The following is a 16,738-nucleotide window of genomic DNA, read 5'->3' on the forward strand; positions in this document are numbered from 1 at the left end:
AGCCAACTGGGACAACCTAGTGAAACCCTGTCTCAAAATGAAATGAAAAGTTCTGGGGATATGGCTCAGTGGTGGAGTCCTTGTCTAGCATGCACAAGGCCCTAGGTTCAATCCCTAGGACTGGGGTGGAAAAAAATTGTCGTAGGTTTCAGGTTCTAATTCAGATGACCGTCCCATGCTTAGATTCCCTCTCCTCCAGCAATTCTTACTAAGGGAAAAAAAGTAGAGGGCTAGTAAAAGAGAGAAGGTATCTTTTGCCATGTAGGTCCATGTGTTGAAAAGATTTTTAGATGTCTTCAACTTTTCCCCTCCTCTATGTTTTGACTGGATCATTTGAGGCCAAGTAAGCTGGAAGTTACATTGATTCAGACTCCTCCCCAGTTCCCCATGACATGAAGCCTTTTTTGTTGTAGTTTGTTTGTACTTGGAGATGGACAGCATGCCTTTATTTTTATTTGTTTATTTTTATGTAGTGCTAAGGATCAAACCCAGTGCCTCATATGTTAGGCAAGCGCTCTGCCACTGAACCACTGGCATAGCCTCACATTAAGCTGTGTTTCAAGATTCTACACTTTTTTTTCCTCCTCATGTATAGGTGCTCTGGCAAACAAAGTGAAGAGGAAAGACACTCTGGCAATGAAATTGAACCACAGACCCAGTGAACCAGAGTTGAATTTGAATTCTTGGCCTCATAAAACCAAGGAGGAATGGAATGAAATACGGCACCAGATTGGAAACACATTGATACGGTAGGCTCTTGCCTAAATTAGTTAATTAGTTGGATTCAGTTTGATTATGCCAGTATGTGTGTTAGATGCTTATTACTTTGTGGTGGGGAATTCTTTATTTTTTTAAGTATAATCTTTTGGTTTTTGATTTTTGTACTGGGGATTAAACCCAGGGGCTCTTAACCACTGAACCACATCCTCAGCCCTTTTTATATTTTTATTTAGAGGCAGGGTCTCACTGAGTTGCTTAGGGCCTTGCTAAGTTGCTGAGGCTAGCTTTGAACTCACAATTCTTCTCCCTTGGCCTCCTAAGCCACTGGGATTATAGGTATGTGCCACTGCGCCCAGCCTTCAGTATAATTTTTAAAAATACATATTTTTTAGACACAGTTGGATAGCCTCTAAGAATATAGAAATTAGGGAACCAGATAGCACTGAGAGCTTTAAACTATGAGATAAGACATATGGTTTTGCCAAAGTTGTTGGATAAGTCTGGGTGGTTCCCAGAATAGCAAGACTGGCCATTTTTTATGTGACTGCTGAACTTGAAATGCAAACTCAATTAATCACACACATATTTTTCATCATCTCTGTTTTACATGTTCCAGGTAACTGCCCCTTTTCAATATGTTAGTATATTTTTCAAGTCAGCTAGAATCAAAACAGAGACTAAATGCAGACCAGCTTCCTGCATATGTAAAGCCCAAAAGAGTTCAGACAAATAGATGGGTGTTTTCCTGGCATAGATGTTTCTCCAGTAGAGAAAGGATAAAAAGGTGGACTCTTAGACTGTTCTTCACAAAATAATTAACTAAGAATATCCATTAATAAAATTATATTTTCTCCTACCTTAGACATTTGTGTATGCCCCATCTAGAGACAGGTTTGGCCCTTTGTCTTCCAGTAGACACTTTCTGGATCCAGAAACCATTCTCCAAGATGTATTTATTTAAGCACAGTGGTCAGCCTGTATGAATTCTGTGGTCTGACTACTATTGAAATTAAGGGTGATTAGGCCCGGTGTGGTGACACACACCTGTAATCCCAGCAACTCAGGGGACTGAGGCAGGAGAATGTAAAGTTTGAGGCCAGCCTCAGCAACTAAGCAAAGGTCTAAGCAAAAGAAATTAAAGGTGATTAGAAGGAAGGGAAATAGAAGGTCTTTCTTGCTCTGACAGTGTCCGTAACTCACAAATCACCAATCTGAAAGTCAGTTTGATAGATGGACTTCTGGGTGTGGTACCAGAAATTCTTCATAGGGAAAGGATGGTAGACTTGGCCCTTTACATTTAAGGTACAGCAATTTAATACTTGTATTTATGTATATACTTTATTTTGAGAAAAAAAATTTCAAATTACAAAAATATTATTATATGCCCTTAACCTAGAAGTGTTAACATTTCCATATTTGCCTTATTGATTATTATGCTTACTCTTGCTTTATATACATAACATTCTTTTTTTCCCCCGAGCCATTTGAAACTAAATTGCAGACATTAGTTTTCTTTACTCCTAAGTACCTTGGCATGTTATTTCCTATGAAGAAGGACATTGTCTTACATAACCACATACTTACCAAATTCACAATTAATATCAGTACATTTATAATTAATCAGTACATTTATAATTAATATCAGTACATTTATAGTACATCATCTTATTCAGTTTCACTAATCATCCTAGTAATACCTTTAATAGCAGTTTTTTCAACCAGTCTGGTATCTAGTCTATCATCTTGTGTTATATTTTTTTGTCATGTCATTTTGGTCTCCTTTAAATCTGGAACAATTCCTAAGCCATTTAATTTATTTATTTGTTTGTTTTCTTTTATGACTTTTTTTTTAACATAAGCCACTTGTTTTGTAGAATGCCCTACATTTGAATTTGTCTTATTATTTCCTTATGATGAAATTATGGTTATTCATTTTCTGCTATTCTCATTTTCTTATTATTGTCTTCCCTCTACCATTCCTGTAATTTCAGCAGTTCAGGATGCTGAGGTCATAATATCACAAGTTCAAGGCCAACCTCAATAACTTAGTGAGAATCCTCAGCAGCTTAGTGAGACCCTTTCTCAAAATAAAAAATAAAAAGGGTTGGGACTGTAGCTCAGTGGTAAAATGACCCTGGGTTCAGTCCCCGTACCAAAAAATAAGCAAACATATAGAACTGGTGGTATAGCTCAGTAGTAGAGCATTTACTTAAGCATGCACAAGGCCCTGAGTTCCACCCCTAGCACCAGTAATGATGGTGATCATGGTGATATGATGACGATGTTGCTGTGTTTGCTTTCAGGCTCTAAATAAGCAGATCTCTGGGTGGATTTGGACCATTGGGGCTATAAATAATTATAATACTTTATATTCTTTTTCAGTGATTTTTGTTTGTGTGCTTGTTTATTTTTCTCACAGGTTAGGCATGCATTTGCCACTGTTACATTCCCTTCCCTTTTCTAGTGTTTTTGCATGCGTATTTTATATGGCACAGCTATTACTATTTTTATCATAAAGATTTTCCTTGGGGTTGGGGATGTAGCTCAATAGTGGGGTGCTTGCCTAGCATTTGTGAGGCACTAGGTTCCATTCTCAGCGTATAAATAAATGAATAAAATAAAGGTCTGTCAATATCTAAAAATATATTTAAAAAAAAAAGTTTTTGGGCTCCATGCCTAGAGGTGTTTCCTTTGTGTTGGGGCCGGGTCACATGGCTGGTTCTGGGACCACTTTGAGAACTACTGTTCCTAGTACTAATCATTTGGATTATAGTGCTGGAGTCTTTAATCTTCATTTCATCTACCCCCAACTTTTGTCAAAAAATTTAGTCAATATACATGGTCTAAATAGTAGCTTCTAAATAGTAGCTCTTCCTGGTAAAGTTATCTCTACTACCCCTGCCTACTAATGATGAGACTCATCTGTTCATATAAAAGACAGCAATATTGCTTTATTCACAGTTTTAGATTGGACTTGCCTTCATGGAAAGCTATTTTACTTGGAATAGCATAAATTAAAGAGTTCAAAAACAGCAGGGCCTTGCTTGACCTAATAAGCCACAGAAAAGAGGTTACTGCTTTGGCTTCTGCCAGATACCATGTCTCCTCAACTCTGGTAGAATTGACAAATAACTAGTTTCTTATTAGTTGCCTTCTCAATACTTGTTAATAGCTAATCAGAAGTTCATAGACTAGGGCTGGGGTTGTAGCTCAGTGGTAGAGCCCTTGCCTAGCATGTGTGGGCACTGGGTTTGATCCTCCACACGACATAAAAATAAAATAAAGGTATTGTGTCCATCTACAGCTAAAAATATATTAAAAAAAAAAAAAAAAAAAAGAAGAAGAAGAAGAAGAATGGAGACCTTTGGACTAGAGATGTTAACTATATGATAGAGCACTTGCCTAGCCTGCACAAGGCCCTGGATCTAATCCCTGCAAAACAAGACAGAGAGGTGTGTGTGTGTGTGTGTGTGTGTGTGTGTGTGTGTGTGTGTGTGTGTTAAATCCAGCCACAGAAGTGCCAGGCATAGTGGTGCACGCCTGTAATCCCAGTGGCTCAGGAGGCTAAGATGGGAGGATCATAAGTCAAAGAGCCTCAGCAATTTAACCTGGTCCTAAGCAACTCAGTGAAACCCTGTCTCTAAATAAAATATAAAAAGGAGCTGGACATGTGGCACAGTGGTTAAGCATTCCTGAGTTCAGCCCCTAGTTAAAAAAAAAAAAAAAGAGAAGTTTAGTGTGATGGCACATACTCATAATCCCAGTAACTCAGGAGGATTTCAAGTTCAAAGCTAGCCTCAGCAACTTTGTGAGACTGCCTCAAAATAAAAAAGGCCAAGGATGTTGCTCAGTGGTAAAACTCTCCTGGGTTTAATCACTAGTACAAAAACAACAACAAAAACCAGCCAACCCAGGAAAAGATTTTGAACATTTTTTATTTGATGAAGGTCTTTTATTACATGCCTGTAATCCCAGCAACACGGGAGGCTGAGGTAGGAGGATCACAAGTTGAAAGCCAGCCTCAGCAACTTAGCAAAGCACTTAGCAACTCAGCAAGACCCTATCTCTAAATAAAAATACAGAAAAATTAAAAAGGGGACTGGGAATGTGGCTCAGGGGTTAAGCACCCCTGGGTTCAATCCCTGTTACCAAAACAAAAAAGGACTAGAGACATAGCTCCATGGTAGTGCTCTTGACCTAGCAGGCCTAAAATCCTGGGTTCAATCCCCAACTCTGCAAAAGGAAAAAAAAAAAAAAAGTGTAAGATTTTAACAGACACATCACCAAAGAAGATATACAGAAAGCAAATGAGCATATAAAAAGATGCTCAGCATCATTATTCATTAGGGAAATGCAAGTTAAAACCACATAATCTAAAAAAGACACACAAATGGCAAACCAGGTATATAACAAAATGTTCAACATCACTAATAATCAGAATTGCAAATCAAAACCACAAGAGAGATCACCTCACACCTGTTAGGATGGCTATTATCTAAGAAACAAAACGCAAGTGTTGGCAAGGATGTGGAGAAATTGGAGCCCTTGTAAACTGTTGGTTGGCATGCAAAATCATGCATCCCATGTGGAGATTCCTCCAAAAATTAAAAACAACCTAGTATATGCAAGGCCCTGGATTCAATTCCCACCATCCAAAAAAGGTTAAAAATAGAACTACAATATCATCCTGCAATCCATCTTCTGAGTATTTATTTGAAAGAATTGTAATCAGGATCTTGGAGAGAAATCAGCATTGCCATCCATGTTTGTTGTTCTTAATAGCTGAGATATGGAAACAACATAAATGTTCACTTATGGGTGAATAGATTAAGAAAATATGAATTGGGTGAATGATAGCTCAGTGGTAGCTGGGGTGGTAGCTCAGTGGTAGAGTGCTTGCCTAGCACATGTGAGGCACTGGGTTGGATCCTCAGCACCACATAAAAATAAAGGCATTCTGTCCATCTAATACTAAATATGTGTTTGTGTGTGTGTAAAATTTAAAAAAATAAAATATGGTGTGTATAGTGGAACATTATTCAGCCTTAGAAAGAAGAATATATTGTATAAAGGGGGATAAACCCTGAGAACATTATGCTAAGTACAATAAGCCAGCCACAGGGCTACATGTGTGGCTCAGTGTAGAAGAGGATTTGCCGAGCACAAGTGAGGCCCTGCGCTTGATCTCCAATACTGCAAAGCAAAAAGACCAAAAAAAAAAAAAAGAAAAAAGAAAAAAGAAAACAGTCACAGAGAAATACTCTATGACCCTACTTATTTGAGGAATTTAAAATAGTGTTGCCAGGTGTTGGGTGGAGGTATGTGTAAAATAGCTGGTCACTAACCAAAATAAAATTTTATTTGTGCATGATAAATAATATCTATAAAGGACTGCTGAGCAACATTGTGTTTATAGTTTGCAATACTATATTTCCATACTTAAAAATCTCTTAAGAGGCCCTGTCTGTTAAGAGATAGTACGTGCCAGTTTGAGCAACTTAGTGAGACCCTGTCTCAAAATAGAAAAGACATAAAATAGAAAAAGGGCTGGGGATATAGCTCAGTCGTAGAGCACCCAATACAACCAAAACAACAACAAAAAAACCACTGTTGAGGTTTGATCACTATTAAGCATTCTTCCCAGAATACAGTATTTTCTTCTTATCCTCAGGGGATGCCTGAAACGTTGGTTAATACCAAACTCTTATATGTTCTTATGTACTGTTTTTTCATATATATACAAATGATAATGTTTAATTGATAATAGAACAGTTGTATCAATCTGCTTTAATAAAATTATACTTTTTTATTTAAAAGAAGCATTTTACTTCTTATCTTTAGCATATCTAAATGGCCAGCATAAATTCTCTTGTATTTTGTAACCATTATTAAATAAAATAAAGGTTACTTCATTTAACACAAGTGTCACGACACCATTGATAGTCAGTCTCATAACCCAAATAGCTAAGAAGTGACTAATGGATGAATAATAATAACCTGGACAAAAGGCAGGATTCATGTTCCAGTTGGGAAAGAGTGGTACAGTTCAAGATTTCAGAAGAGTATGCAATTAAAAACTTATTGTTTATTTCTAAATATAATTCTATATTTAATTATAAAAGCAAAAGCATGGATAAGGGAATACTGCTGTAAAATAACGATTTTTAAATTAAAAAACATAAAAATGAGATACCAATACATTCCAGTAGGATGGCTAAAATTAAATAATTTGAAGACTGGCAATACCAAGAATTACTGAGAATAAGGAGCAACTAAATTTTCACCTACTGGTGGTAGGAATGTAAAGTGGTAGAAGTACTTCAGAAAAATAGTTTGGCAGTTTCTTTAAAAATTAAACATAAAACCTGGGCATGGTGGCACACACCTGTAACCCCAGCAGCTCAGGAGGCTGAGACAGGAAGATGGTGAGTTTGAAGCAACTTAGCGAGATTGTTGCTAAATCAAATATAAAAAAGGGCTGGGTATGTGCAGGTACAGTGGTTAAGCACCTCTGGGTTCAATCCCTGGTAACCACCTCCCCCCCACCCAATTTTTTTTAAATAAACCTGCACCTATATATAATTCAACCATTTCATTGGCTGTTATTTGTAATAACAAAACTAAAAACAGTATAAATATTCAGTAGGTTCATGGAGAAACAATTTGTGATATATTCATGCCATGGAATACCACTGAGCAATAAAAAGGAAAGAACTATTTATAATGTCAACTTGGTGGTTCTCAATAATTATATTGAATGAAAGAAGTTAGACTAAAAAGAACATATCCTGTATAAGTTTATTTTATATAAAATTTAGAAAATCCCCAGTTACAGAAAACAGTATTTTCCTTGGGTTAGCAAAAGTGAGATTAAAAAAACACATGAGGAAAATTGACAGGGTTTATAGTTAGTAGAATTGTGTCCTCCAAAAAGTAGGTTCCAATCCTAACCCCCAGTACCTCTTAATATGACCTGATTTGGAAGCAGGGCTTCACAGATATAATCAAGTTAAGATGAATCATTTTGGATTATCCTAGCCTCTAGTCCACTGACTGGTGCCCTTAGAAGGAGGGAATTTGGACAGAAAGATAGATACAGGGACATCAGAAATTGGAATGTAGTGTCTCTGCAAGTCAAGGTACATCTGTGATTGCTGGTAACCGTCAGAAGAAACTCACAGCCTTGGAACTGGTGAGAGCATACAGAAGGAACCAGTGTTATCAGCACCTTGATTTTGGACTTCTAGCCTCTAGATCTGTGAGAGAATAAGTTTCTGGGGTTTTTGTTGTTGTTGGGTTTTTTGTTTTTGTTTTTGTTTTTGTTTTTGCAGTGCTGGGGATAGAATCCTGGGCCTTGTGCTTGCTAGGTACAAAATCTTCCCCCAGCTCAAATTTCTGTTGCTTAAACCCACCCAGTTTTTATTAATTTCTTAGAATAGTCTTAGGAACAAATATAGGAGTGATATTCATTCTCATGATTGTGGTGATGGTTTCAAAAGTATGTGTGTGTAAATATTAAACTGTGCTGTTAAATGTGTACAGTTGTACATACTTGTAAGTATTGTGTGTCACTTATATCTTAATAAAACTAGTTTTATTTTTGTGGTACTGGACATTGAACAAGGGGCACTCCACCTTGTTCAGTTAAACAAGGGGTAACATCACCCATTGCTTTTTTGTTTTTTGGGATTTTTTGGGGCGGAAGGAGTAGGGATACCAGGAATTGAACTCAGGGGACTCCACGATTGAGCCACATCCCCAGTCCTATTTATGTATTTTATTTAGAGACAGGGTCTCACTGAGTTGCTTAGCACCTCGCTTTTATTGAAGCTGGCTTTGAACTCTTGATCCTCCTGCCTCAGCTTCCTGAGTCAATGGGATTATAGGCATGTGCCACTGCACCCAGCCATGCTACTATTTTTTTAAATAACATTTAAAATGGAAGGGCCTACTCAGGAAAGGAAAAAATCTTTGAAATACTTAAACCTGTAATCCCAGCACTTGGGGAGGCTAAGGCAGGAGGATTGCAAGTTCAAAGCCAGGCTCAGCAATTTAATGCAATTTAATGAGGCCCTAAGCAACTTAGCAAGTCCCTAAGCAACTTACCAAAGTCCTTTCTAAAAATAAAAAGGGCTGGGGATTTGGCTCAGTGATTAAGAATCCCTGGGTTCAATCCCTAGTATGAAAAGGAAAAAAAAAAGCCAGGCATGGTGATGCATTGCCTGTAATCCCAGCTACTCAGGAGGCTGAGGCAAGAGGATCACAAGTTCCAGACCAGCTTCGGCAACTAAATGAGGCCCCATGAAACTTAGTAAGACCCTGTCTCAAAATTTGGGCGGGAGGGGAAAGGGGCTGGGGATATGGCTCAATGGTTAAGTCCCCTGGGTTTAATTCCCAGTATCAAAAAAAGAAAAGAAAAAAATAAAAAATACAAATGAGTAAATTGTGTAGAGAATGGGTCTAGGAATTCTCCAATACAGGCAACAAAAGAGTTGAATGATTAGCAGGTGGAGCCAGGCCTAGTGGCTCATGCCTGTAACTCTGGCGGCTCAGGAGGCTGAGGCAGGAAGATTTCAAGTTCAAAGCCAGCCTCAGCAATTTAGTGAGGCTCTAAGAAACTTAGTGAGACCTTGTCTCAAAAAATAAAAAGGACTAGGGATGCAATTCAGTGGTTAAGCACCACTGGGTTTAATCCCTGGTAAAAAAAAAAAAAAAAAAGAGTAAGTAGCTGAAATACTATCTCATAGAGATTAAAGGTAAAAAATAGCTTTCTGAATTGAGAAATGACAACATCAGTAACATTAGTAACATCATAAGAACTATGAAAAACCTCATCAAATTTCACAGAGAAGACAAATTAAAATCATAGAATTAACAGGGGTTGGGGATAGATATAGAAGACCCTGGGTTCAATCCCCAGCACAGCCCCCCAAAATCATATAATGATAGAATATTACCTAGAAAGAGACCATCTTAAATTTCTGTATCTCCTAAACCACTGCTTAAAAATCCAAACAACAGCTGATTGATTACAGTAGTGCATGCCTGTAGTGGAGGCTAAAGCAGGAGGCTTACTTGAACCCAGGACAACATAATAAGATCCTATCTCAATAAAACAACATCAAATACACATACACACATGCACATATGTATTACATAATAAAGATTGCATACACATACATATTTAAAATTTCATTCCTTATCCTGATTTACTGGATCAGAATTTCTACTGATGGGCCTTAGAATCTGTTGGAGAGGTTTTTTGTTATTATTTGTGTTGGAATTTGAACTCAGGACTTTGTACATACTAAGCACCATGCCGTACTACTGAGCTGGCCTCAGAAATCTCAGGGGCTGGGGTCATGGCTCAGCTACCAACTCGCACCTGTGAGGCACTGGGTTCAATCCTCAGCACCACATAGAAATAAATAAATAAAGGTATTGTGTCCATCTACAAATGAAAAAAAAAAAGAGAGAGAGAGAGTCTCCAGTACTTCGGGAGGAGCAAATCTGGGAATTGCCAAACAGTGAAGGTCTAGTATAAACCTTCACTTACAAATGAGGACCCTCAGAGTTTAACAGAGCTTTTTTTGTGGTGATAGTCTTTATTGATGTAAGAGCTAGAACTAGAATCCTGGCTTCTTATTGGCGTGAACAGTTCCTTTTTATAATGTGATATCTGGGGGCTGGGAATGTGGCTTAGTGATAGAGCGCTTGCCTAGCATGAGTGAGGCTTTGTGTTCAATCCCAAGCACTACCAAAAAAATCTCCTATGATGTGATATCTGTAATATTAATACTTTCAAGTTTTGGGGTTTTTTTCCTCTTCGATACGGGGATAGAATCAAGTGCTCTCCACTGAGCTACATCTCTAACTCGGTATTAGTACTTTCTTTTTTTATTTTTTATTTATTTTTGTAGTTTAGTTCCAGGGATTGAACACAGGGGTGCTTAACCACTGAGCCACATCCCTACCCCTTTTTATATTTTATTTAGAGTCAGAATCTCGCTGAATTGCTTAGGGCCTCTCCAAGTTGCTGAGGCTGGCTTTGAACTCATGATGCTCCTGCTTCAGCCTCCCAAGCCATTGGGATTACAGGCATGCGCCACTATACCCAGCTGTATTAGTACTTTCAATGTGGAAATTGTTTCATAAGTAAATAAGAAAATGGAATATATCCATTTGAAAATTTGTTGATTTTTTTCTTAAACTTGTTTAGGGGCTAATATAAACTATGGCCAAAAATCCTTGTAAAGAAACGGTTTAAGCTAGATAATCAGCACCCCCATTTATCTCCCTTTTAGGAGACTGAGTCAAAGACCAACACCAGAAGAACTAGAACAACGAAATATACTGCAACGTAAGTCCAGCTATGGAAATAAAATTATTATGTAGATATTCTTTATATGTCTGTGATTTTAATATACATAAAAGAGAAAACAAGTATTTGCTAAAAGAGCCTGGGAAGAATATTTTCCCCCTGAGGAAACAGAGCTACCCCAAGCTTTCTTTGGAAAATGCCATCGTGGCATTGTTTAGTATACTAAGATACTCTAAAAATTTTTGTTTTAATGTTCTTACATTATTGGGTATTTGAGAGGATTTGACAGTATATAAGAGATGTGACCTAACTTTTCTCTGTCTTCATAGAATCACAATAGTAACTATGCATGTGTTTTGTTTTGGTTTTTTTGTGGTGCTGGGGATCGAACCCAGGGCCTTGTGCTTGCGAGGCAAGCACTCTACCGACTGAGCTATCTCCCCAGCCCGTAACTATTCATGTGAACGAGATATTCTTGTGCTAGTGAAATCAGAGGGTATGGAACCCAATGCGAATCCCTAATATTGCAATTTTCTTGCTACTTTCAGTCACTAAGACTTTCTTTACTTCTGTAGCCCCTAAATAAGACCGTGTATTTAATTTGTTATATATGTATATAATTAGCCTCCTGAAATAGCATTCTAATCTACTATAGATGTGATTTGTCTTTCCAAAGTTTAGAAAAATCTCATTACTGGGCTGGGGAGATAGCTCAGCTGGTAGAGTGCTTGCCTCGCAAGCACAAGGCCCTGAGTTCGATCCCCAGTACCGCCAAAAAAAAAAAAAACAAAAAATCTCATTACTGAAGAGATTCAGGCTTCCTTGGGCTGCTTGTTGGCATGCTGTGCTCAGTCTGACCATCTCCTATTCTCCCAACACTTTTAGTCACTTAGTGAATTTAAAGTGTGGGAGGCTTTATAAACATCTTACCTGAAACTTGGTGTGATCTCTTTTGTCCATTCTTAGCAGTTACTCCTGAACAAAAATCTGAAAACTTTTTTTTAAAGGGTGCATAGTAAATATTCTGGTTTTGCAAACCATAGAATAATTGCAAATATTTTAGGTAGATAGTTATAAAACTGTTTTAAAATGTAAAGACTAGGGCAGAGGAATTAGCTCGATAGTAGAATGCTTGCCTAGCAAACTGGAGGCCCTGGGTTCAATTTCCAGCATGACAGAAAAAAAAAAGTAAAGGCCATTCTTTATTTTTCTTTCTTTCTTTTTTTTTTTTTTTTTTTTTTTAACCTGTACCAGGGATTAAACCCAGGTATGACAACTGCACCAAGACCATTCTTATCTCATGGCCAGCAAAAATAATAAGCAGCTGGCCTGATTGGTGCCATAGTTTGTTCACCCTTGATTTTTTTCTTTTCTTTTTTATTTTACTTTATTTTTGTTTTGAGACAGGGCCTCCTTAAGTTGTTGAGGCTGGCCTGGAACTTGAAATCTTCCTGTCTCAGCTTCTCAGGTAGCTGGGATTAAAGTTGTGTGCCACTTCACCTGACTGACCCTTACTCTTAAGTATATGAACATATCAAATGACAAGAAAATTGCCTTGGGCAGGTCACAGCGGTCCAGGCCTATAATCCCAGCAGTTTGGGAAGCTGGGCAGGAGGATTGCAAGTTCAAAGCTAGCCTTATTTAGTGAGGCCCTAAGCAACTTAGTGAGACCCTGTCTCAAAATTTAAACAATAAAAAGGGGTTGGGTACCTGGATTCGATCCCTGGTACCGAAATAAAAGAAAGAAAATTGTCTTGGTTAGTTGGGTGCAGTGACACATACCAATAATCCCACTACCTGAGAGGCTGAAATAAGAGGGTGCCTTGTTGAGACCCTGTCTCAAAATAAAATAGAAAGTGCTAGGGATGTGGCATAATGGTAGAGCACTTGTCTAGCATGTGTGAGGCCCTGGGTTGAGTTCTCAGTACCACAAGAAAGAGTGAGATAGATAGATTTGTGGTATAATTACTAAAATGTTTGATAACCAAATTATCATTTTGAAGTAATATTCATTCTTTGTTTCTGACTGTTGACTGTAGCTAAAAATGAAGCTGATCGTCAGGCAGAGAAGCGAGAGATTAAACGTCGGCTCACTAGAAAGGTACAGCTTCCTGTGTGGTTGATTTCAATCTGTCTAGACTTTGTCTTGGATTTGAATGACCTATTTGATTGGAAATAATCAATTTGCTTAAGGTGCCACAGAACATAAATACATGTATGTAGAAAATAACACATAACCATTTTTATTTGATTTTTTAATATTTAAAAAAGACCTTTACAAGGAGGTGTTTGATAATTTTGACCTTTTCTGACCTGGGATTTTGATATACACTCTAAAATGTGGTGGTGATTTTTTTTGTTTTGTTGTATGTGTAGGGGTTTTTTGTGGTGCTGGTAATCAAACCCAGGTCCTTGCACATGCTAGGAAAGTGCTCTAACACTGAGGTACACCCACAGCCTCTTAAAACTGGTTGCTGCGTAGAGACAGTAACAGGAGGAGTGTGTAGTATTCAGTTTTACAAAGTGAGCTACTTTTCTGTTGTTGTTTGTGGTACTGGAGATTGAACCTGGGGTACTCTACCACTGAGCTCCAGCTCTTTTTGTATTTTATTTTGAGATAGGCCTTGCTAAGTTGCCCAAGCTGGCCTGGAACTTTGTTTTTGGTACCAGGGATTGAACTCAGAAGTGCATAATCACTGAGCAACATCCCCAGCCCCTTTTTTTTTTTTTTTTTTTTTTTTTTTGTAGTGCTGGGGATTTGAACCCAGGGCCTTGGGCTTGCAAGGCAAGCACTCTACCAACTGAGCTATATCCCCAGCCACCCCCCCCCCCCTTTTTTTTTTTAAAGACCAGGGTATCACAAAGGTGCATAGGGCCTCAGACTTCCAAGTCACTGGGATTATAGGCCTGTGCCACCATGCCTGGCAGATACTACTTAAAACTTGTTAGAATCCCCAAGAGGAGCAAGGGATCTAGATATTCTTTTCTGGAATTATCCTACTTCATCCCTTCCCCTGGAATGGAGGAATTATCTTTGGTAATTGGAGGAATCTTCTATTCTGGTCATTTTTGTTTCCCAATATTTTTAGCTGTAGATGGACACAATATATTTTATTTTTATATGGTGCTGAGGATCAAACCCAGTGCCTCATGTGTACGAGGCAAGTGCTACACCACTGGGCCCCAGCCCCAGCCCTGTTTTGGACATTGTTGATGCTGAAATAAAATGCATAAGAGTCTTACTACTCAAAATGTATCTCTGAACCAGCAGCATTACTATCACCTGGAATTTTGTAAAAGACACTTAATCTCAGGCTCTACCCCAGACTCAGTTAATAATAAGAGTCTACATTTTTATTTATTTATTTATTTACTTACTTATTTATTTATCATTCTTAAATATTTTTGGTGCTGGGAATTGAAGTCAAGGCCTCAAGGATGCTAAATAAGCACATTCTTTACCACTGAACTACACTTTCAACCTAGAATCTAAGTTTTAACCAGATCCCTGGGTAATTTGTATGTATATTGATGTTTGAGAAACATGGATTCTAACAATGCTTCTCAATCTTAGCTGTGCAATGAAATTACCTAAAATGAAAAAATTCTGGAAATGGGACCCAGGAATCAGTAATGGCAAAAGCTCCCCAGTTGATTCCAGTATTCAACGAAGTTCAGAGGCAATTCAGATGCATTAATGATTGCTAATTCCAAGCATAGAGAACTAAAAGACTCCATTTCTTTCAGCTCAGTCAAAGACCAACTGTGGCTGAACTACTTGCCAGGAAGATTCTGAGGTTTAATGAATATGTGGAAGTAACAGATGCTCAAGATTATGACCGGCGAGCTGACAAACCTTGGACCAAACTGACTCCTGCTGACAAGGTAACTGGAAAACACTTCATATATTTTCTTTCTTTCTTTTTTCTTTTTTGGTACAAGATATTAAACTCAGGGGCACTCGGCCACTGAGCCACATCCTCAGCCCTATTTTGTATCTTATTTAGAGACAGGGTCTCACTGAGTTACTTAGTGTCTTGCTTTTGCTGAGGCAGGCTTTGAACTCTTGATCCTTCTGCCTCAGCCCCCTGAGTCACTGGAATTACAGGCATGTGCCACCACAACCAGCAGCATATTTTCTTTCATGTATGAGCGCATGCTCTCTGTCTTCTTTTCTTTATTTGAAGGATCAGATACTGAATAAAAGAAGGAACAATAAAGCTTCTAGTTTTGATATAATGTTAAATTTCAGATCAAGATATAAAATCCTAAGGTGTACAACCCAAATCTTTTTTAACCCAAATCTTTTTTTTTTTTTTTTTTTTTTTTTGGGGGGGGGTGGTGCTGGGGATTGAACCCAGGGCCTTGTGCTTTTTACAAGGCAAGCACTCTACTAGCTGAGCTATCTCCCCAGCACCCCCAAATCTTATACTAAGAACTCCACCACCAGCATTCAAAGAAAAGGATATCCCTGTTATATCACAAAATGAGAACACTAGATGAAAAAAAGATTTTTTAGATTTTATTTATTTTGTGTGTGTGCTATTGGAGATTAAATCCAGGGCCTGATGTATTAAAACACATTTCTACCAGTGGTGATATTTGCTTGAAGGGATTTGGGATGGTATATTTTCATAATTACACATATTCATCCTAGTTTTATTTTGCGGGGGGGTACTAGGAATTTAACACAGGGGCAGGCACTTTGCCATTGAGCCACATGCCTAACCCCTCTTCCTTCTTTTTTTTTTTTTTTTTTTTTATTTTGAGACAGGGTCTCACAAAGTTGCTGAGGGCCACCACTACTTCTGGCCCCTTTTTCTTTTTTTTTTTTCTTTTTTTACTGGGGGTTGGGTTACCAGGGATTAAACTTGGTCAGCCCTATTTTGTATTTTATTTAGAGACAGGGTCTCACTGAGTTGCTTGGCACCTGGCCATTGCTGAGGGTAGCTTTGAACTCAATCCTCCTGCCTCAGCTTTCCGAGCCACTGGAATTACGGACATGAGTCACCGCATCCGTCCCAGCCCCATTTTAACGCAAGGTTTTTCTTAGTTGCCCAGGTTGATCTGGATCTTGCAGTCTTCTGCCTCAACCTTCTGAGTAGCTGAGATTGTAGGCTTGCACTGCTGCATCTGGCACACATAATAAATTCAACAGTGGGAAAGCATTTTTACATGCTGTGAAAAATGTAAGGCCTATAATATCTCTTCAGTTTTTTCAGTATTTTATCTTGAGATTTTAGGTTTATTATGAGATGAATGGTGTCAGAAAGTGATGTGTGTTAGGTTCTAAGCTTGGCTCTGTGTTAACCTGGCTTCTTTCTTCCCTCTGTGTTGCCTGCCAGCGACTTGATGACTCACAGAGTTAAGCACAATGGGGAGGGGATGGCAAATCACAGTGCTATATACTACAGCAGACAAAAGTTGCTAAAATCTTTTTATTTCTACCCTACAGGCTGCCATTAGAAAAGAATTAAATGAATTTAAAAGCTCAGAGATGGAAGTTCATGAAGAAAGCAAACATTTCACACGGTAAGAGCCAAAAGACCCAAAAACTATAAGCTAAGTAAAATCTACCCCAACCAACAAACATACCAGAGTTATTTAGATATGGAGAACTCTGGGATAAGGATGTAGATCAGGGCTAGAGTGCTTACCTAGTATACACAACGCCCTGTTTTCCATCCCCAGCACCAC

The 16,738-nt window shown here is 38.2% G+C and overlaps 1 protein-coding gene across 10 annotated transcripts in view; it reads left to right on the forward strand.

Annotated features, from left to right (window-relative positions):
- Window positions 1-16,738, forward strand: part of PHACTR4 (phosphatase and actin regulator 4) — a gene marked incomplete at its 3' end in the record, with an annotated part of 91,566 nt that overhangs the window by 72,862 nt on the left and 1,966 nt on the right. For 8 of the 10 annotated variants that reach the window (XM_079114557.1, XM_079114552.1, XM_079114555.1 and 5 more), the window contains 5 exons: window positions 596-749; window positions 11,025-11,080; window positions 13,081-13,142; window positions 14,789-14,926; window positions 16,497-16,573. In XM_079114557.1, the coding sequence (XP_078970683.1) occupies window positions 596-749; window positions 11,025-11,080; window positions 13,081-13,142; window positions 14,789-14,926; window positions 16,497-16,573 (487 nt within the window). Of the gene's footprint in view, window positions 1-595; window positions 750-11,024; window positions 11,081-13,080; window positions 13,143-14,788; window positions 14,927-16,496; window positions 16,578-16,738 lie in introns of those variants that run through there. The other 2 variants (XM_079114548.1, XM_079114549.1) reach the window with 1 other exon arrangement.

The sequence above is a fragment of the Sciurus vulgaris genome, assembly GCF_902686455.1.
Source record: "Sciurus vulgaris genome assembly, chromosome: 1".
Taxonomy (NCBI): domain Eukaryota; kingdom Metazoa; phylum Chordata; class Mammalia; order Rodentia; family Sciuridae; genus Sciurus; species Sciurus vulgaris.